Source organism: Anser cygnoides, chromosome 2 (genome assembly GCF_040182565.1).
Source record: "Anser cygnoides isolate HZ-2024a breed goose chromosome 2, Taihu_goose_T2T_genome, whole genome shotgun sequence".
NCBI classification, from domain to species: Eukaryota; Metazoa; Chordata; class Aves; order Anseriformes; family Anatidae; genus Anser; species Anser cygnoides.
Genome location: NC_089874.1, coordinates 120,522,485 through 120,546,607, shown reverse-complemented (window position 1 = coordinate 120,546,607; position 24,123 = coordinate 120,522,485). Strand labels below are relative to the sequence as shown.

Here is a 24,123-nt window from a genome sequence, read left to right as displayed (position 1 = left end):
AAAAAATACCTCTAAAATGTCTTTTTTTTTTTTTCCCTACAGAAACATCTAGCTTGAACTTCCTTCTTTGTCTTCTTTGTTTCAAACAATAGTGCATGTCAATCTAACAAGCTGAACAATATTAGGAAATGGCTTTCAGTTATTCTTATTCCATACTTCTTAGACACATAGCATCTATTGGAGTATCTTCAAAGCTAAAGGTTTTCAATTTTGTGGCTTTTAAAAGAAATGTTAATGGATTTTGAATGGCTGATGAAGACAACTTTAAAAGTTAAAAAAATACAGTTGAATGGATAAAACTTGCAGCGTTTTAACAACTTGGTCCCAGAGTATTCATCTTCCACTACCGCTAAATAGAGACAGCATTATGGGTCACTGCTTTTTTTTCTTTCACCTATTTTTAGATTCTGGACCTTCAACTACAGCAGCCTGAAAAATAAATGAATCCATTTTTATAAAAACAAATAAATAACCTGCAAATGAAAACCACTGTATGTACCTTGCTAGGTCTACAGAAAGGCATTTATTCTGTATGTCCACCTTGTGGCATTATGGCAAAGAAAAAATATATCAAAGTAGATTGGATGTCTTTTGGTTTTAAAACTACAGAAAAGTTTGAATTATTTCTCTTGGTGAGAAATGTTATGAATTCTCCATTCTTAAAGATACCCAGAACTTGACTGGGCAAAGTCCTGAGCAACATGATTTATATTGACCATGCTTTGAGCAGGGTCTCAAGGTTTCTGAGCAGATGACCTAAAATAACTCATCCAACTTAAGTTATTCTATGATTCTATGAGTCTTTGATCAGTCATGGGCCATCAGTCTTGGGATCTGTTACACAGTACTCATGACTTAGTATTCTTAGCAAACCATCTTCGGTGTTACTTTTATTACAATGCTGTGCTATTTTTCAGTGGTATACAGGGTGCCACATACAAAATGTAGTAGTTCACATCTGATAATCCATTTGTAGCAGTCCAGGATTCTCTAAACCTACCCATTTTACATCGACCTTCATTTTCAATGGGGCAGTGTATCAAACCTCTCACTACAGACTTTCAACCTAAAAATGCATTTTGAGGAGGATTTTTTAGTATAGTCTGCTTTCAAGTAAGGCAGCCTTGTGAGTGGAGACAGCAGGATTCTATTTTTGTTCATAAGCAGATATCAAGACATGAAAGATGAATCTTATGATCCCTTCTCAGTTGTTAACAGGGTGCAAAATGGCTGTTTTTTGAAGGTTCCTGAGTCAGATGAAAACAGAGTTAATAAATATCACAGTGCTCACGTATGTGTATCCATATGTATATGTATATGTATACATATGTATATCCATATGTATACTACATACAGTCTCTGTAGTAACCAACCATGTAAAGTATATAGCCTCATCCTTCTAACTTATAAGGTATTGTGAACCTCAGAAACGTTTAATAATACCATATGCAAAAGAAAGGTAGGAAGTAATTGTAACTCTATTGACTTCCCGACCAGATTGGAAAAGTTGGCATGTAAAGGACTAAAGTAATGATTTTTAACTTGCATTCTTACACACTCTTAAATAAAAATCTTCCTAAATTATTACTAAGAAAGAAATAGAAGTGGGGCTGTTCTGGACTACTTTAAAATATTAATTTACAAACATGTATATCCAAGTACAACTGGATTGAGAAAGAGAACCAGAATGCACTCCCATTTTGAAAGACAGCAAGGTAGAGGGAAATTACTTTTAAAATCCCTCCTCCAGGAGCTGAGGAAAACCTTAGGGGATGATTAGATCAAGAACATGATATTCAATAGATTTTACATAATACTCTTTTCACGCTTCTCTTCATAACTTAATTTTTATCAAGAATCTATTTTTTTTTCCTTCTTTTATTAGAATAAAGTTTGTTTTAATTTTTTTGGTTCTCTGGTGTTTAAAGTGAACCTAGGCTATCCTGAAGGATCTTCCATAGGCTATATGCCCATGGCTTCTGGCAGTGAATTAGGAGTATAGTTCACAACATTTATTGAACCCTTGTTGCACTTAATTATTTTTGACAAAGGGGTGATACCTTTCAATAGCTTATTTTACTTCTGATATTTCTCAGTATTTCCTTGAATATTGTTGCTTTATTAGAAAAGCTCACTGTTAGGGACTACTGGCTAACAATTATTTACAATAATATCAGCTTTCTCTTAATTCACAGAATCACAGAATTGAAGGGGTTGGAAGGGACCTCGAAAGATCATCGGGTCCAAACCCCCTGCCAAAGCAGGTTCCTTAGAGCAGGCTGCCCAGGTAGGTGTCCAGACGGGCCTTGAATATTTCCAGAGAAGGAGACTCCACAACCTCCCTGGGCAGAAAGATTCCACTCAGTCAAATTTTTAATGCAAGCATTCCACCATTATGAACAACATAGAGGAATACACCCCATAAAGGCTGTAACTGCCACAAAGTTAAAATAGTTGTTTGAGTCTTGAATGAATCTCTAACTTCAGTGTCACACACAGGCTCTGTATCCACAGAGCTCTGCAGTGGGACAGGCAGGCTCCTTCCCCCACAGGGGACAATGTGAAAAATCTCTGTGGCTGCAGAAGAGATCCTGATGAAATATTTCAAGGCCTTGTGAAGAGTGGACAGTGACCTCCATGAACTTTATCAAACAAATGATAGATGTAAACTTTTAATTAATACTTAGCCAAAAGTCTCTCCTCTCACAGAGGGTATGTCTACTTCATGACCTTTTTGCATCCTCTCAGGGGTCCAGTTCCTTTTTGCATGCTCTCTTCTCCCACTGTTTTGGGTTGGTTTTGAATGGCAGACTAGCTTGAACAGGAGGGGTAGGAGAGGGAGAGGCTGAGATATTATCTCACCGCTGCCAATAGGGCAGGCTTATGGGGGCAATAGGTTGGAGTGATGAGTGACTAGTGCTTCTGCTCAGTAAGTACCATAAACAGTAGCCTGTTAATAACGGGAAGCAGCTGTAGAGGGTTTACATGGCAAGGCTTTGGTAGCAGGGGGCCATAGGGGTGGCTTCTGTGAGAAGGATCTAGAAGCTGCCCCACGTTAGGTAAGGGCCCCGCTGCTGACCAGAGCCAAGCCAATAAGTTATGTTGTTTGCGCCTCTGTGAGAGCATATTTGAGACAAGGGGAAAAAAAAAAATGTTGTGCCACACAGCAGCTGGGAGAGTGAGAGGAGTGAGGAACAGCCTTGCAGGCACCAAGGTCAGTGAAGAAGGAGGGGGAGAGGTGCTCCAGGCACAGGAGCATAAGTCCCCTGTGGCCTGTGGTGAAGACCATGGTGAAGCAGACTCTCCCCCTGCAGCCCATGGAGTACCACGGTGGAGCAGGGTTCCACCCTGCAGCCTGTGGAGGAGACCACAGTGGAGCAGGTGGACCTGCACCGACGGAGGCTGTGGCCTGTGGAACACCCCTGCCAGAGCAGATTCTGGGCTGGACCTGTAGCCCATGGAGAGGAAACCACGCAGGAGCAGGTGATATGGCAGGAGATGCTGCCTGTGGGGGACCCAGGCTGGAGCAGTTTGCTCCTGAGGGATGGACTCCGTGCTACAGACCCATATCTGGAGCAGTTCTTGAAGAGCTGCTACCTGTGGGCAGCCCACGCCAGATCAGTTCTGCAAGGACTGCATCCCGTGGGAGGGACCCCACAGCACAGGGGACGAGAGTCACTGAGAAGGAGCGGCGGAGAAGAAGCGCTATAGACTGACCACAACCCCCATTCCCCATTCCCCTGCACTGCTTGGGGGGAGGAGGTGGAAGAGGGCAGATGGGGGAAAGGAGCTTTTGATTTCTTTCCTTTGTTTCTTACTTCTCTAGCTTGTTAGTAATAGGCAATAAATCTTACTATCTCCCTATGCTGAGTCTGTTTTGCCCGTCACAATAATTGTTGAGTGATCTCCCCATCCTTATCTCAACCCTTGAGCACTTTTCATCGTATTTTCTCCCTGTTCCTCTTTGAGAAGGGGGAGTGAGAGAGCGGTTGGCCGTCCAGGTTGTCTGAGGTGGAGCTCGGCCATCCACCCGAGTAAAACCACCACAGCAGCATGACTTCCAACTGTATATTTGAAATAAAGCAGCATAGAAATTGCAAATTGTGTCACAATCTTGCTGGACTTCGGGGTACACTGAAAATGTCAGTTGGATAGAATTTCTCTGGATGCTCAGAAACTCACATGCAACCAGAGCCATTAGGCAGAGAACTGGAAGAAGCCAGACACCTGCCTGCAAATTTGTGAAGGTTCCCAGCCCCAACATTGCCTATCTACTGCTTCAGGGACTTTTGCCTCTCCAGATCTTTTTTTTTTTTTTTTTTTTTTTAAAGGAAAGATGTGATTTTTGGTTCTAAATCCAGCAACACTGAGATATTCCAAAAAGAAAAATGTTTAAAATAAATAAATATATGCTTCAGTCATCAGCTCCTGAGAACAGCATATTTGCTGTTAGTAAATTTCTATTTGCTGTGTCATAAAATAATATGGACTTAATAAATTTTGTTTCCCAAAATTATAAAATTGAAATCAAAACTTCTCTTACATGCTAAACACATAGCAGCTATGTATTGTTTGCTAAACAGCATCTCCTTACCAGGTAATGTAACTGTTTAAAAGAACACGAAAGGTGTTCATATATCATGAATTTTTAAGGGATGTTTCTGCATTCGAAATCAATAACATTGTCAATTGTTTTGCACTACTTTATGCATCGGCTCTTTTCTGAAATTAAAGTGGCAACTCTATCTCTGGTACCATGGAATATTATTGCAATGAAAAGATCAATAACTGTCTACGTTCCACAGAATTCTGTTTATACACTATTAGAAATTCAGGCGATTAAATAGTTTTACTTTCACAGGGTATGATACCATCACAAGGTAAGAAAGGAGGCACAAATCATCTGTGTAGAGATAAAACTGGTGAATGAAAAACAGTGAAATGTGTATTCACCTCTCCTCTTGAAATAAACTTTAATTACAAATACTTTCTTTAAGCTTTTTGAGTCCCATGTGCTCCTTCAATAGAAGATCAACAGTGAAAGTATATGCTTCATTGATTCCAATTAATTTATTTAGATGATACAATTCCCCAAGGAGTGATGCTTGTATTGGTTTACTGATCACCATCATTCTAATCTACTAAAATTAATGTTATTCTTGGGAAAATTTAAACTTGCTTGAGGCAATAAAAGAGACACTACAATAAATGATTGCACTGTTTTTATTTCTTTCCTTAGCCTCCAATGAAAATTCCAAAATGGTCAGAAAGAACAAATTTGTATCTGATAAGCCATAGGTATTAAGTCCATATTTGATTTAGGGTGAGGTTAGAGAAAACAAATAGTTTTTCCTATACCCAGTATTTCTGAGTATAGGTTTAAAGAAAACATGACCTATATCTTTTATGGATATAGTGATGTGACTTCCTCTTTTTGTTACTTTCATTGTTTCTGAGTTTGTTACCATCTTTCAGGACCTTGTAAGACAGCAGAGAGATGCAGCCCATACACATCATTGAAGGCACCTATTTCTAAACAAGGATGCTCAAAGTCGCTTTCTGTCCTCTTGCTTTGGTGGACTGTTTGGATAGTGACTAAAAGTCCCATCCAACAATAAAATACAAGAAAAAGATGCAAATATCTATTCTATTAGAATTTTAAATGGTCCTCTCTTGATTTAACATTTAGCGCTTCTGTTGCCAGTCTCAGACACCACCACCAAGAAAACCCTCTGTCTTTTGTTAATTTTAAATTGCAGGAATCCCTTTCACAATCTTATTTAATTTATGGATCCATCTTCATCAGTGGCCAAAAATCAGATACAAATAAGACTTAAAGCAAAATTTAAATGTATGTCGTGCATGTAAATAGAATATAGAATATAGAAATAGAATATAGAAATAGAATATAGAAATAAAAAGATGCAACAAGAGCAATGCCTTCAGTTCCAATTGAGCAATGCTTAAACTGAGTGGTTTCTCACTGTCTAACTTTTCCCTAGGTACACAGTTATGCTTCTCAGGAAAACTGCACATATTCTTCTGTGTTAATGAGAAACAAGGAAGTAATGAATCCTTAGCCTAAATCTGCTAGGAGGATATCCGATTGAGAAAAACCCTGGATATGTACAAGCAGGATCAAGCTTATTAAAAAATAAATTATAAAAAATAAAATAATAATGTTGTGAAGATTATATTCTTGCAAAAAGTAGCAGCTAAAGGGCATGCCCTTTCATGGCAACCTAGTAATCATAGCACTCACAAAGTCAATGCATCACACCTGTATCTTTCATCACTGAACTAAAACATCAAGCTAAAACTTGAGACTCCTGTTGAATCTATGACATTATCCAGAAAGATATGCAAGGCCTGTGAGATCAGAAAGAGCCCGAATCTATATCTGAGAGGAGTTTACAAGGCAATTTGATCCTGTAAGAATTCCTTAACCTGGAAAGCAGTAGATTGAGCTGTCCATTTGGTTCAATAGTTTTAAACCACGACTGTCACCCCAAAATAGACATAAACATATTATTTTTTAAAGTCTATGCATGTATTTATTTATCTATTTATCTACCTACTTATTTAGAGCAGGAACTCTCATTCAGTTCTTAGAAAAAGTCTTTGTGGGAGCATTCAAATATTTGAATCCTGAGGCAGCTCTACACCCCTGCTGGTTGGATTTTATCTCAATGGTTCTCTGGGAACCAAAGAGATAATAGGTGGGTATCCCCTTACTACTCTGCAGTCACCTCTATTAATCTACACTTTATTAATTAAGGGTAGATTATTAATCACTTAAATATTTACAATATCTAAGTCACTTAAATATGTGTACAATATCTAATAACATTTCTTCCAGAACTAGACCATAAATGTTTACCTTTACAATTTAGGATTCCACTTCATAATGTGTAGTTGTAGGACATGTCTATTATGTCACTAGATGTTAAATGTCTACAACAGAGTAAGGCATTTAGATTTCCCTAATTCTCCTGTCCTATATAAGCCTTTATTTGAGAATACAGTACAGTTTTCCCTGTATTAACTAAAATCTGAACACAGATCTAACACGGACATAGTCATTAAATATGGTCAGGCAAAATTCAAAACTTACCCTTACTGAAAAGACTTTTCAGGGAGTGACATTAATATCACAAACACTAATGTGTTTGTACTAGAAAAAAAATAAGAGAAAATAAATGAGAAAAATATGTAAGGGTAAATTAGGATGAATTCTATACTTGAGGCAAAACTGAATTTGCTGGATATGCAGAAATAATTTGATACACAGCTTGAGACTTGTAGTTTGAGATTTAAATAAGAACTTGATCTTATCACTCTTCTCTATCATCTAAATTTCCAGCAGGTGTTCAAATTACTTCCATCATCTCATGAGCTATAGGGTATGAAGCCCCAGGATATAAGCACTGCTATCCAATAACTTCATCAAGTGACTCACAACGTGAATATTATCTATCTCATCAGGTAACCCACTATCTTTGAGAAGCAGTCTGACCTTCCTCTCAAAAGTCAACATGTAGGTTTCCTCAACCTAAAAACTCTGTAACAATGGTGCATATTGTCCTTTTAGAGCTTACGTCCTGAAGCTCAACAACTACTGTGAACTACAATATAAAGGAAAGAAAAATCCTTTACTGACCAAAGGAAACACAATTTTTTATAACAGAAAATGTCTCAAAAGCATCTAATGCAATTAAAGAAACTGCCCTGTGATAACTATTTCCTATCAACCAAACAAAATATATTTTTATATATTTATTTACCTTCACTTTACAGAAAGCCCAATAAGTATTAACAAGCAACATAAGCCTTTCGTGGGTTTAAGTTATGGAGTAATAATCCATGCCAAGTGCCATAAATGGCTGACAATTCAATGTGGGAAATTAGCACAGCATAATTTACACCCTATTGTGTACTTCTGCTTAATTTAACAGCAGGGACCCAGTTCCCCCTGTGTGTTTCTATAAACATTTAACAATAGAAGCTTCATTTTAGAGATTTTCCTTCAAAATAAACCTGATCAAATCCTTACTGTGACAACAGATTGTGATAGAGCCGATGTACCATAGGACGTGAAAGTTCACTAACTGTCAGTCAAGAGATGCAAAGTAGAGACTGAAGAACTACAGTAATGGCATACTGTTAAACAATTAATTCAAATGTCATGCAAAATCCATTAAAAAAAAAAAAAACACACCACCAAAACACCAATGAAAGGGAACATACCCACTGTCCTTAAAGTACTATTAGAAAAATGATACAATTTTCTTTGATAGCGTGTCACCTTCCAGTAGAACATCCTGTTTAATCATTCCAATTTAAAAATATTAATACAATAGCAATGTCATCTCAGAGGTCATTACACCACAATGAAAATAATATATGGAGTATGTTTCATACAGATGTTTATCAACAGAACAGATGTTGTTCTGTTGTTGTTGATCAGTTCTCCTGAGCAATGCCATTCGCCTTTTGAAGTGAAATAAAGATGCAACTCATCTGCAGCAAAGGACACTGGCTTGAGTGACAGGCAAACCAGCTACCATGACATTTGCGTGTATTCTCCTTTATAAAGCTTTCAAATGTTAGGTTTTATTAAACTCAGTAAGAAGAATTTTTAGAAGTGTTTTAAATGAGACTGTTCCAACTGCATAACTTTAATCAAGCTGAGCAGTAGCTTATTAAGCCAGAATATAAGGTGGTATTACATAGCTGATCTGATAACATTGCATGTATTTCTTTTTATTAAATGATATCAAAAGTAAGAGAAAATGGGTATACCTATCTGTATTTATGAAAATCAGTGAGGACATAAATATGCTACAAAACACTGGGATTCATAAAAGCTGAGTACTGCAGAATGTGACGTGCACAGTTATAATCCAGTTTCTTGCCTTAGTGTGGCATCAGTTAATTATGTCACGATATTGTTTTAAAATTGAATTAAATACAGTTGTGGAGCTGGAAACACTGCTCAGTAAAGAGACATAAGAATCTAAGTAAGAAATAGGCTAAAATATTAGTTCCAAAGTAATATCTTGAAGCACTAAAGCTGCATGAATTCTCATTATAAACTGTTAACTTTGCCAAGGACAGCTACCAATTATTTTCCCATAAACATGGGGAAATTCTAGAGGGAAAGATTCTTTTTAAAAATGATAGTTAAGACTACTTAACGAGAATATCTCATCTTCTGCAGAGACAAGACAAAACTTTCAAAAATACTTTTAATGTCTGTGGATAGAAAATAAATAGTGTCTTACTTAAGGACTATATCTTTCTCCCCCATTATCCTTTTTCTGTGAGGTCATCCTTGATGGCAGATGGAGGGTAATAGTTTTTGAATTCATCATAATAGAGATAAGAGATACAGCATGGATAAAGGAAGTTTTAAATACACTGTTCCGCCAAGATATTCCAATCCCTGTTCCATATGTAAAGCTTTCTATCAGGGTTGAGAGACTGACTGGACTGCAGTGGGGTCTCAGGAAAGGAAGGACTGCTTTCTTTCTTACAGTGACAGTACTACCCTTTGCATAGCAAGGGAGAATTTTGAAGTAGATCTGTTGAGATAAAATGTTCATGGCATGAATGCACTGCGCTGAGGCAAGAGATGGCCAGCAGTCCCTGTTGAAGTAGAATAACAGAATTAATGTTACAGATCCAAGAGGGAAATGTGAGAATGAGAACAATCTCTGTGGCTGAGAAAAGCAGTGGTGATAATGTGAATCAGAGTACATCAACAGTGGTGATAATGTGAATCAGAGTACATCAACAGCTGCATTAGAAAAAGAACCATAGAAAATAGTTTTTTGAACCTTTGAACCAATGAGAGATGGGCAGGAATTCTCCTTGTTTTGATAACATATGTGTTCTCCACTGTGGAAAAAAATGCCATACACACAATGAATACCAATGCACTCCTACTATTAGGATACTTGTCCTTCCTTGGAAAATAAAACATTCATTTTAGACAGCATGCAGGGAAGTAAACTGTTCTTTGCTCTTCTCTTGAAAGTAATGCCTACAGCATTTGGTAACCTTGAGAAGAGAAAGCTAGAGGTTGCACGAAGATGCACGCATCTGCTCTGCTTATATACCTCCTTAAGTGTTATACCATTTTTGTTGTCTTTGTTTAACATAGAGCAAAAGAAGATTAATTTTCAAAAACAGGATTCTATGAAACACCATTTTATTAAAATTATATTCTTTTATTTCCCCCTGAAGCTGGTATTTTTTTGGTAGTTAATGCTGTCAGTTTAACCAGTATGTTTGAATCACAGGTGGAATTTCCAGCAGCTATGGAAATTAGCCTACTAAAAACACAGAGATTCAGATACTGTGTCAGGTTAACACTCAGATCTTGAAAGAGATAGCATACCAATACTTTCAATAACGAAAAACATATGAGAAATAAAAGAATACAGCAGTTCTATTTATATTAATTGTAGGTATTTCCTAACATCGTGTACTTGTAATATCACAGAACAGAACCATTTTGTGCAGATTCTTTGATTATCTTTAAACCTTGAGGCTTGACTCTTTTCTCTGTAGTACAGAAGCAAGAGGCTATTTATTGCATTTGTCAACATGTATGTGAACATAACTAGAATCCAGGAAAGTGGAAAATCAGTTCCCTGTTTTTGCCAGGTACCAAATTTGCTTTGTACTGCTAGCGTGCTGAGTAAAATAAGTGGAATCAGAAAGTTCAGATTTCCCCAACTGCAATTTAATAAACCACACGTGGGTGCAGGAAGAGGTGAAATCAAGGCAAGAATTAAGATTTAATTCTAAACACAGAAGTGCACTGCATATCTAAAAGAGATGTATTGTGATATGTAAATAAGAGTTATAAAGTGTAGTAAAATCTCCAGTAGTTGGAGGCAATACCTTTGGTTTCCTACACTAAGAAGAATCAGAAGATTTTGTAAGAAGGGCTACCTAATGCTGATTTTCCTAGAAGCTACCAAGTATATTTTCAGCTGAGATCAGAACGTTCACAAACTCACCGTGGCTAATGTAAAGACTGGCAAATGAAAAGCAATTAGGTAGTGAACTACATGCTTTATTGAGGTAGGGCGTATTTTCCTGCCATTTGGAAAGGCTTAGTAGGGAAATTGATGCTGTCTTTCAGAACCCCCCTGCCTGATGATGGCTCTCACAGGAGCTGACATTTGCTGCACTCAGTGTAACGGTGGTGATGAGCTCCAAGAAGAGGAAACAAACCTACATTTCCTGTTCCATCTTGGCTGATCAAATAAAGAAACCTCTGGATGTTATATCATGCCTCTCTGCTCAGAGATCCTTATGCTTTTCTGTTTGGTATCATGGAAATTTTGTCTATAGAAAATAGATAATTTTAAATAGAAACAGAAAAATAGAATAGTTCACTTGAAAGGGACCTACAAAGATCATCCAAGTCCAACTGCCTGACCTCTTCAGGACTAACCAAAAGTTAAAGCATATTTACGAGAGCATTATCCAAACACCTCTTGAACCTTGACAGGCATGAGGCATCAACCACCTCTCTAGGAAACCTGTCCCAGTGCTTGACCACCTTCATGGTAAAGACATTTTTCCTCATGCCGTCTGACCCTCCCCTGGTTCAGCTCTGTGTCGTTCCCAAGCATCCTGTCATTGGTTCCCAGGGAGCAGAGGCCACCACCTCCCTCTGCTTCCCCTCCTCAGGAAGCTGCAGGGAGCAGTGGAGTTGCCTCTTAGCCTCCTTTTCTCCAAACTGGACAATCCAAGCAACTCCAGCTTCTCAACATAGGACATGTCTTCCAGCCCTTTTACCAGCTTTGTTGCCTACCTCCGGATGCTTTAAGTTACCTTAACATCTTTTTTAATATCGTGGAGCCCAGAACCGCACACAATATTCAAGGTAAGATAAGGTAAGATAAGATAAGGTAAGACACCAACACTAAGTATAGTGGAAGAATCACCTCTTTTGACTGGCAGACCATGTTTAAGGCACCCCAAAATGCAGCTTGCCCTCTTGGCTGCCAGGGCACATTACTGGCTCATGTTGAGCCTGCTGTCGACCAGCACCCCTAGGTCCCTTTCTGCTGAGCTGCTCCCCAGCCACTTCTCTCCTGGTCTGTACCTATGTCTGGCATTACTCCCTCCCAGGTGCATTGTTTTCAGTGTCAGATTGTTAAAAAAAAGCTTTTTTTTCTCAATTAATTTCAGGTATTCTATTAGATATTCTATATCTAGGTTCTGTATGTAGCTCACACATGGAGGAAACGCTACTTGATTCCAAAATGTTGCTGATTTTTTAATTTTTTACTACCTTCAAGTGTTCTTTTCACCAATACCAGCTCAGACAAGGGGAAAGTTTATTCCTCTCTTTTCTCACAACGTTCTTGAACAACATTTTGTGGTACTCTTCCATCATCTTTTGCATAATCTTTCCACCACTATTAAACCTATTAACACCATTCTCAGAACTTCTAAATGCTTCACGCTGTCCATGTACTTATCATTTTCTTATCAGTGCTCATCATCTTTAAACTTTTGATTTCCCATAAATAATCTTTCTACTCATCTTTCTACTCATTTCTCAGAAAAACATACTTTCAAAACTAATGCCTTAAAGGAAAGCTGCTGCACTATGTATGGTCAGCAAGCCTTGTTAATCACTTTTTCTCTTCTCTTTTTAACTTTATTACAAACACTGAGACATTTAGATAACATTGTCAGTGTTAGAGTAACTTCCCCACCCATGCATGTTCATTTGTTTCTGCAATGTAATACCAACTGATGTCTGTGCTATCTTCTTCTCTAAATCATGACTATATTCACAAAGGAATTCTGATAGGATCAGTTCCTTGACCCTAATTTGACAACCGCCTTCCCCCTTTTATCTTTAACAATTAATTAAAATCCAAATATATATACGGATACTTATATATATGATGGAAAACTCTATGGAAAAATTTGCCTAGATAGATGCAAGTGTAAAATCAAGACCTTTACAAGTATTTTATATAATAGTAATAACTATAAGTGGGAACAATATTATTCACCTTAGTAGCTGAATATTTAGCAAAGAAGGATATTTGAAAGAAAAAGTTAAATAATGAAATTTTTATTTACCAAGAATCTATCTTTAAGATGTACAGTGAAGAAACTGAAAATATACTGGAGAAATGTTATTACTAAGGGAGAAATGAAAAGACACATGATCAAACCATCCTTTTGCACTTGTACTGATTAAATATAGAATTCTAAAAATGCTTAGTCAATAGATGTTTCTCAATAAACCGACTTTATTAGTTTCATTATAGATGCTTAGAAACTATGTCAAAGTTTGTCTAATTACTGCATTTTATTGAACAAGATGCATTAGGTGTACTAAAAGAAAGGTAATATGCTTGTAACTTTGACTAATTATCTTAGATTAAAACTATGGATATATAAATAATTTCATATAAAATACATATTTTTATTTAAACTATATAATACTTTATTGTAAGGAAAAATATGGAAGTAAAATCCCAACCAGACCAGTTTCAGAGTTCAATTTCATGATGTGCTTGCAGAAACAAGTTAAAAATATCTATTCAAAGTCTTAGAAAAAATATTTAATTAAAATAAATGTCAAGATAATAATAATATTCAAGGTGATAATTTAAAATTCAAATAAATGATATGATAACATAACATAGAAAAAAGCACATTCCTTTCCTGCATATCATACTAATGCCTGCTGCATAACAGAAGACAGAAATTAACTTTACATCTGTGTACTCTTTTGTGACTCTTCTCAGAAGTGTCTCCTAATTTATTTTCTACCTCAAACAGTAGTTAAAAACAAACAAACAAACAAACAAACAGACAAAAAAAAATATCTTTACTTAGGGTAAATCCAAAAAGGAGTAAAGGAGTCAGCTTTTGAAACAAATGTTCCCTAAAATTTCAAGATATCCATGGATCAGTAAGCCTTTTCCTTTTCTAGTATTTGATGGACAGTGAGACTTTACGTCCTGATCTGCCTTCCTTTTTTCAGTTTAATACTTTGGCTGACTTCCTTGAAATGGTCCAAAGTAATTCCTTTCAAAGATAGTGATTGATGCTGATGAGAGAAGAACACATTAATTACAGGCTGCCCTGGCAGATAACATGACCAACAAGCTACTCAAGCCAAGAAAGTTATTTTTGCTTTCCTTTGGAATTCTAATGAAAAGGAATTGAATGCTTTACTGACCATACATGTCAAGAGTTCAAAACCAGTAGATCTGTCTGAATTAATGATAGCTTCAATGAACATTATAACTGTTATTTATATTCTTCTTGTCTTTTTTATAGTAATAAAAGCAAGGAGATAAATTCAGAGTCAATCAGAACGGTGAAATGTAAACTTTTTGTTTGTTCATTTACTAGAAATTTTGTCCTTCCTTTGAGATAGGAGCACTTCTTTGCCACTGCCATCAGACAATGTTATATAAACTGTTCTGAAAATGCCAAATACAATTGTTAATTCTGATTTCTGAATGCAGCAAAAAACTTCCCTTTGGTGACTCCAGGAGGCAAGGATGTGACAATTTTTTCTAAAAATCTAAGTAATTATAGTACAGATGGAGTACTGAAAATCAAGGGCAAATAAAAATATCTAATTGTTTATTATGTACTTATGTAATTTCTTCTAACTTTATTTATAGATACTCATAAAAATATTTGTTATTATTATTATTATTCGTTTGTTATGATTTGTGGAGAAAGAAGCAAATAAAATAATAGTGCCTGCCCCTGCCTTGTGAGTTAGACTTAGCAAAATTCCATATTAATAAAGTTGGACCAGAGACATGTAACTCAGACATAATGTTGACTGTCTGAAGATGTGGTGTAAGAGAGGCAAAAGCACTTTTATTCCTCAAATACGTCTTAAAGTTAAGTCTGCATCTCAGTGCTGTACGTATTTCTCTTCTACATGGAAGCAATTTATTCCTCCAGATAAACCAGAGTTCTCCATTTCCTATTATTTTAAGTTTCTTAAAATGAAATACCCATTACGCAACAGTTGTGACACACAACACAAACACAAACTTAACAAACTAATCTAATTTACTAAACTTATACTTTGTGATAAGTACCCCACCACAAAACAGCCACATTTTGTGGATTTGCTATACCACAGTACAGTTAATGGCATTACTGTGGTATGGGACTATGTTTCAAATGAGTCTTTGATCACTTTACAGTGTACTCAGCTTTAACCTGAAATTTTTTATCTGTGCTTTGTTTATATGGTTTTGTAAAATATATGCTGATCTTATCAAGGAGATGTGACTGTTGCCCATTCTTACTATGGTCTCTAGCAACTACAACCTCAGAACAGTATTTCAGGCTTTCAACTTTGAGCTGTCTGTAGGTTTACTTAAAATAAGTAAATAAATAAAATAAAAAAATAAAAACCAAGACAGATTTCTCAAAAGAAAAAGCTCTTTCTCTTTGTCCCAAGAAACCTTTCTCAAGGGACTGCAGTGCCTTCCAGTAAGATGAGACTGCCAATGGATGATCTTGGAGACAATCAGATGATGTAGTTTGTCCCAAAATTTCCTACTACCTGCTCCATAACATTGGACAAATATTCATTTTTATGCTTTCATTTAGACAAGAGACTTCATAATAATGAAGTCTTATGCTAACTCTCTTAAGCATAAGACTCCCATTACTGCTTTTATAATAAAATGGGTAAGATGCAATCCAAAGAAAATGAGTATAAATATATGTGCATTAAACTTTTTTTTCAACTTGAAAAGATTAGTCATGATCTTACTTTGACCAAAAATTCCAGTTCATATTGACTTTAGAAAAAAATAAATAATAAATATATATATATATTCTGAGGCAGCAAGGTACTGTCTAAAGAAAAACCTACCAAAAACACTTGAGCTAAAATAATGCACAGCTATTACACAATTAAATACAGATGAAATGAAAATTATGAATTAAAGCACCCCAAATTTTATTTTTCTTACCTGCTGGTTTACTGGAAAATTCCTGTTGATTTTTTTAATCTATAAAAGTGAAAGAAGAAATAGATTAAGATCTCAACCACTAAAAGAAAAATAAAAAATAAAAATAAAAATTAGGTTTTAAAGACATATATCAGACACTTCCTTCCAAACTGTGTAAAGTCTTCTACAGTATAAGGATGAAAACCATAGTGAATAATGAGACATTTCTGTAGTCACTGTGTAGTTTATTCTGCTTTTCCAAAATATAGGAAAGGAGAATATTTACAAAATTATTTCTGAATTGTACAACACTACATATTTTCCCATTGTTCTGACTAGATGCTCTAATTTAAACTAGATTATTTAAGTATAAAAGTAATTCAGATCAATTTACTGCCATGCATCAAGTCATCATGCTTTAAGAAAATACCTTTCCTCAGAGAATGATGAAAAATTGGGCTGGAATAACCTTTGAAACATCATTTGCACTATCCTACTAACCTAGGTGCAGAATCAGGTGTGCATATTTAGTTTTGTTAATTGTTCAAGTAATATAAAAACATTAAGCAATATCACTAGGTAAAATGTAAGCAGTAACCCAGTCTGAGATGGAAGATTCATGAGGAATTTGTATTTAGCCCTGCAGATCATTGACTCTCTAAATAAACATTGTCAGCAACCTGGCTCAAAACTGTTCAACACAAGGAGAATTAGGTGTGGAACATACCCATTCCTGCCATTAGTAGCAGAACAAACATATTCTCTTTATTTTAAAAATAAGCCCTGAAATCCTTTGAGCAAATCTAGCATATCTACTATCTGCATTCATGACAGATACTTATCTCTAGATTTTTTTTTCTGCTCCCTTATGTCAACATTTCACAATTTTTTTTCTAGCTATGGGTTAATGAGAAAAAATAAATAAATTAAAATCGAAGACATTGTCAACAATGATTCAATTGTATAGCCAACCATGCCCTGACACCACAATGTAACATTTACACTGATTCAGCTAAAGGTATGAAGAACAATGCTTTTAGAAGAAAAGAAGAATGCCCATTGAACTTCAGTCAGTGTTTACAGTATCACCTCTGAATAACTGTATGCAGAGTTGTGAATGACACTGTGTTTTCCATACTTTAAAAACAGAATATTTATTACAGTGGTAACCTCTTTGCATTCTTCATGCAAATACTGAGCAAGTCTTTAAGTCTGTCACTGACATCCCACTGTTTGGCTATCAAAGGATAATTCTCACTGTCAAGAATATGCTGGCAAGCAATTTCAGTTGGTTTTCAAATGCACCCAGAATTAAAAGTGTCATAAGAACATTTCCACCCTCCCTTCAAGCATGTGCATCAGCTTCAGTTTCCTCCTTTCCTTAACATATAAGGGAAAGGATTTGGGGAGCTATGGCACTCCATGGACAAAGTATTAAAATAAAATGAATACACACTTCAGCAGATACCATCTTACAAAATTTCTCAAAAGAAAATATAGATGAAAACCTTTTTTTTTTTTTTTTTTTTTTTTTTTTTTACAGCAATACAGAGAGTTCAAGACTTTGGGGATTTATTTCTAAATTCGGCGTGAAATACTCCAGCATGATAAATCCCTGTTTGTGCTAGTAGGCACTATTAAAATCCTTGTCAAAACTGTGGATTTCCCTCTACTTCAAGCCAGGCTACAGCCAATACTGTGAAAAATTTAAGTTATGAAATAACATGGCCAAGAAAATAAGATTTTACTATTCTAAACAAAATACTGAAAATGTCTTTAGTGGCAAGACAGTTACATATGAAATACATTGATAATATTTATTTTTTAATTCATATATAGACAGTTAAGTTTTTAACAGAAATGAAGTACATCAGGAGTCTCTGTGGACTTCAAAGGCTCCTGGGAAATCTAACTGCATAATCCAAACATCTTTTTCTCATTCACGGATTTCCATCTCATTTTTTAAAGTACAATCTAAGCACCTGCATTGCCTAGCTGTTTTAACTCTTGTTGCTTTGATGAATTAAAACAATCATGTTTATCTTTCAGGTAGTGCTGTGAGGATTTCTTGTAATACATTATTTTTAAGTAGGATAAAATTTACAAAATTCATTACAACAGTTCAGTTCTACCTGGAAGTAAGAATTATAAAGTCTGATTAGTTTGAGAAATCCTTTAAGTGTTTATCATGCACTGTCCTTGTTTTGGCTGGGATGAGTTAATTTTCTTCCTAGTAGTTGGTACAGTGCTGTGTGTTGTTTTTAGGTTGAGGATAATGCTGATAACACACTGACACTTTAGTTGTTGCAGAGCAGTGCTTACACAGAGCCAAGGACTTTTCAGCTCCTGGTACTGCCCTGCCAGCGAGGAGGCTGGGGGTGCACCAGGAGCTGGGAGGGGACACAGCCAGGGCAGCTGGCCCAGGCTGGCCAAAGGGATGTGCCATACCACAGGGCATCATGCTGAACGATAAAACTGGGATGGTTGGGTGGTTGGCCAGGGTGTGTGTGAGCAATTACATTGTGCACTGCTTGTTTTGTATATTCCTTTAGCATAATTATTATCATTACTTTCTCTTCCTTTTCTGTTCTATTAAACTTGCTTTATTTCGACCCAAGAGTTTTACTTTAAAAAAAAAACAAAAAAAAAACCTGATTATCTCTCCCATCCCACTGAGGGGGCGAGGAGTAAGCAAACAGCTGTGTGGTGCTCAGCTGCTCGATGGGTTAAACCACAGCATGCACTGATTCACATACACAAATATTGATCATTCCATCAAAACCAAAAAGCTCTAAAATTAAATAGCAGGAGTCACTGATCTTTAAGATTATGAGATACACCGTCTTGAAAAAAACAACATTGGTCTTTCCAACATTCCAACATGTTACAAAATTCACTGAATAAAATTTAATCCACAGATAATGCAGATCCACAGATCCTTAGGAATCAAAATTTAAATGTAAATATTTTTCACAAATTAAATCAGAAAATTATTTTTTTCTGTTACTTGAGACATATTATCGAAAAGACAAATGTTCTTCAGTCTTCCATAATGTTACTGAACTCATCATAAAACTATTAATTATCAGGCACAATAACAGGACACAGCACTATGTAACTAATGCCACATGGATAATGTTTGTTTTCTCCAGAAGACTAGCAAAGGACACCAGTATGATACAGTTAGAATCATGGAAACACTTCAAACACATATGCACATACTTTTAAATAAAACACTCTGCAGATACTACAGTAAGGAAGGGGGAAAAAAAAAAAAGCAGGCAGTCTGAGAATATCTATTAGAAATACCTGATTAACCAAAGCAATAAAAATCAGGAGGTGCACAAAAGAGACAAAGCCAGTAAACAAATTCTGTTCTGAAGACAAAGATGCAGAAAGCATTATGAAAGCTGCATTTAAGCTAACAAGAAATACCTGTGTCTACTTTATGTTCAGCAAAACAGGTGCTGAGCACTTAATTCTATTTGGGTTCAATTCCCATGAATGTCAATTAGGAAACAAATTCTAAGAACCCCTCAAACAAAGTAGTTTGGGATTTGATGATAACCTAATCCTCTGAGGAGGAAGATGAGATCAAAAACAAAGTATCTGCAGGATGCTGTGTCTGACTATTAACTAGGCAAGTACTGCTGATAACAGATGAAAAATGAAAGAAGAAATTTTAGCAGAAAGTAAATAGAAGATTGGTTTGAAATACAATTGATTGGGATAGGAGGACAAACACATCGGGCTAGATATGTTTTAAAAACAGAGATGGGCAAATACAGTAGGACATCATAGCCATGAAGAGTACTGGACAGGTAGATGATATGAAGTGAGAGAAAGAGAAGAATGCACCATAGCTATACTCAGTTAATTTGTGCACTAGATGTTGCCACAGGTGGATATTTTTCACTATGATGGCTGTGCCAGCTCCACAGAAGAAACAAAGAAAGAGCACAAGAGACATCGCTCCTCGGCAGGGTGAGCAGATGAGCAGGCTTTGGCTTTAGGTGTATGTGATTGCTATTTTTTTTAATTTATTTTTATTTTTATTTTACTTATTATTTTAACTGCTTTCATACCAGAGAAGAAGGAAGCCAGCAGAATACCCCTCCATACTATCATGTTTTTTGTACCCTATTACTGTTGCCCTGCTGGAATGCAGCTGATTAAGCTGACAAAAAGTGGGTTTTAATCTTTCACATTCAGTTGAAACTGAATTGTTCATTCCTCCAAGAGCTACTGTTTCAGACTTTCTTTGAGCAAATAGCACTACAATAACTATTTTCAGTTCCCATAAGAGGATTTTCAAGTATAATTTCAAAACTGCTATTTATTAGGGGGCTGTTTGACCTTTTTACCTATTTATTTTAATAAAATCTGCTATTCCAATGTAATCACTGGATCCTCATGAGATGATGAGGAAATGTGCCCTTCAATGAGCATATGCCACCCTAAAGACTTTTAAGGGCAGTATGATTTAGAGTTAAGGGCACTGATTCCAGGTGTTTCCATTTCTTAACAATTTAAACAGAAACATTTGTTTGTTTGAAAAGTCTCTGTGTACTATGCTTGATTTAACCTATTTTCTGAAAAACTACATTGCAAATGAGGGGCTCAGCAGGTCTAATGAGATACTGGGAAATATCTTTAATGACAGTGTGGGTCTCAGGTATCGTAGCAGGGCCTCTGGAAGAAGCAATAATACAGTAGGTGTTTGTTGTCAGGATAGAGCAATTGACAAGAGACCATTCTCTCTTGGTACCTTTGGAACCTCCAACACTGAAGGGCAACATTTGGAATGAGGGGGCACCAGCTTCTGCTCAGTATTTTCTTGACTTAGATGGTAGATCAGATTTTCCCATACTTCTACATGATTTGGTCTATCTTTTGCTTGCAGCCTGTAGATATCATGTAACTGCAAGTATCTTCCCTTATCAGAAAATTTCCATTAAAAATAATCCTTTACTATTTAATTTATATTCTCCTTATATCTGGATTTCCCCCAAACAATTTAGACTTTGTAGCCTTCTTCATCAATTGTTTGTATTTCATAACAGCTGACTTATATTCATTAAGAGCTAATTAAAATATAACAGTTTGACAAGAATGTAAATGTGTTCAATAGTTCTTAACTTTCTCATGTATTAAAGCAACAATAGAGTGCATACCAGTGGGATGTTAAGTGATTGCGAACAGGTAGCAAGATCATTACAAATTGGAGCATTTTTGAAAAAAACATGAATCCTTGCTGTGATAATCTTATGTTAATGGATGAGGAAGAAAGAGCAAATAACACCAACATTTGGAATTGTTAATTGGTTAATCCTTGCTATTTTTGTCCTTGCTAAGCTTTGGTTTGCTCAATATGAGCTGTAAGTTGTGGTAAGGTGGCGAAACTTTGTTATCTAAGAGTATATACGCATTGACAACTTCAAGGAATTAGAGAAAATTTGAAAGAAGCATGCAAAAAAATCACATGAAACACATCATACTTTAGTGTGTAGATTCAGATATATGTATAACTGCTTAAGGGCTGAATGTAGGACTTCTTGATGCTGGTTTTACAAGCTGAAGTAGACTTCAGAGCCAAGGCTGAAAATCCATATCATCTACAATCTGTCAAGTGAACTTTCAGTGTGTTCGGGAAAATATGGGAGCATAGGAATGATTTACTACAGTATTTATGTCTGCTTTGTGACCTATCAGGGATGATGCCATCCTCTATTTGTTGTTGATCAGATTTTACCTGCTAAATGGTTCAAAGGATAGGAAGATTCATTAGAACCACTGCTATGACCTCTAGAATTTTCATGCCTAACTCAGATTCTTCTCAAGACCAGATGTACTGGACTGCAAATTCACTCAGACTGAATGAACTCATCATTAAATTCCTCTAAGAAAGAAAATGAATATACAAATATTATGTAAAGGTGAGACTTGTTATCCAGAATAGTTTGTAGAATCTAATAATCTAATTAGTAATATATCCATTCTATGTCAGCGTGTCATCTCAGCAGTTTAGACCCAACACTGAATAATGTAAATGCATAAACATGGCCTCTGCTTTAGAATCTTTTCAAATAGATCCCTGTAGGCTGAAGCATTCTTGCCATGGTTTCTAGGTGATTATATACATAACCAGATTATATATGTTTCAACATATATTAAATATTAAAAAATCTCTTAATAATAATAATACAAAAAGAGATCAAATGCATTTAAAAAATATAGTTAAATCAGTGTTGGCATGATTCAGCAAGCCCCATACCAGCTGACTAACAGCAGTCCTGAAATACCTGTTGACTGGAAAAATGAAGGGAAATATAACTACATTTTTGCTATCAGCAGACGCAGTACTAGACAGATCTTTGTTCTGGGTCAATATTAGCACTTAAAATTCTCATGGATCGCCTTAATCCATCTGGAAACTGGAAATTTCGTTTGAATCCTATCTATACAGAGGAAGAAAAGACCCCAGTGAGTCTTGAGGTCTCGTCTGGAAAGCAGCCCTGCAGTTGCACAAGCTTCCTTGTTAAATTCTTGTACTGAATGACCTTGAATTAGACAGTGGTATAAAATATACAGAGAACTTGCATATTTTGGTGAGCTGCCAATACATACAGACATTTTAAAAATACTTTTCAATACATAAAGGATGGTTCGTAAGACACACGAATGCCCTTCCCACTCACCACACTCCCCCCCCACCCAAAAAAGAAAAAAAAAACAACCACACAACAAAACCACAACATGCAAATCAATTGATTACACAACACCCTGAATAGACATCTTCAACTGATTCAGAAAAAGAGTTATATTGTATATTGTACATATTAATACACCAGATTATATTATCAAGTTTTTGGTATGTGAGAAGACTATCAAAGAAAAAATGGCCATCTGAACTATGATTCCAAACTTGCATACCATCAAATTTCTGTTTCCTCATCAAGAAGGGCTCAGTGATGCATTGAACTCTACCAGCACAGCAGTAACAGATGAAACAAAGAAATACCAGATTTCTGCCTATTACACAAAGCTACAGTCCTAAATCCTAAAGACAAAAACCTCAAAACCTAGTCTTCACACATCTGTGATGTTCCAATACCAGGACTGCAATTACATTTACTTAAAAATAAAAAGTAAATAAAGTGTTTTATTTAACAGATGAATGAATTTACTGAATCCTGCGATATTTAACACTTATTCCTAAATAAAATTTTTGGCATTACCTTAATGATAATATTGCTATTGAGTTTCTTTACAGAAGATAATTGTGTTACAAACACACCATTTTCACAACAGTTAATCTCCCTAATAGAATCATTAAAATGCCAGAAGTAACATGCATGTTACTAAAGACACAATAGTAACAACTGAAAGCCAGTGCCTGAAAAAGCTGTTATGGTCCCATCTCAAAGGGAGAAATATCTGTATCCCTATTGAAGATTTACTAGAAGAACTTTGAACAGCAAAAATTGAAAAAAATAAAATAAAATAGGAAAACAAATGACTCAGAAGGAGATACAGGAAACATTTTTTCAGGTAACTAATCGCAACTGGATAATTGTCATTTATATCAAAGTACTTTTGCTCATTGCAGTATGATAACTGAATTTTCAGTCATACTAAGAGTAAAAAAAAATGGTTGATAAAATCATCAGTAAAACAACTACTCACAAAATAGTGAGATATATTCCTCTTGGTTACCTCTGAATACTTCATAGGTATTCAAACCCATTTTACTTCATGTAGATTCCACAGTAAAGATGTAATTTACCTAGCAACTATTAATTCAGTCTTCCTTTGAAAGTATCGGACTTCCATTTGAAATACAATTCTTCTAGATTCCCCCAGTTAATCTTTTTTTTTTTTAAATTATAAATTCTATGTAACTTTTACTCAAAATATGATAAACATAAATCTTCGATATCTTCTGGATATCCACCTGGAAATACTGCATTCCAGAAATTACCAGAGGCCTCCAGAACCCATATTTCATTATTTTTCTCTGTATTCTTAACATTCAAGTAAAAGTTTAATTGAAATTCCACCCTATTTTTCAATACATTTTACTAAGTTGTTGCTATATCCTTTCTCTATACAATCTTGCTTACGACTTATGTTTAAA

The 24,123-nt window shown here is 35.7% G+C and overlaps 1 protein-coding gene across 2 annotated transcripts in view; it reads right to left on the bottom strand.

The window, feature by feature from the left end:
- SNTG1 (syntrophin gamma 1) overlaps positions 1-24,123 on the bottom strand; it is a 371,706-nt gene that overhangs the window by 65,128 nt on the left and 282,455 nt on the right. For both annotated transcript variants that reach the window (XM_048072405.2, XM_066992987.1), the window contains one exon: positions 16,008-16,046. In XM_048072405.2, coding sequence (XP_047928362.1) covers positions 16,008-16,046 — 39 coding nt within the window. The remainder of the gene's footprint in view (positions 1-16,007; positions 16,047-24,123) is intronic.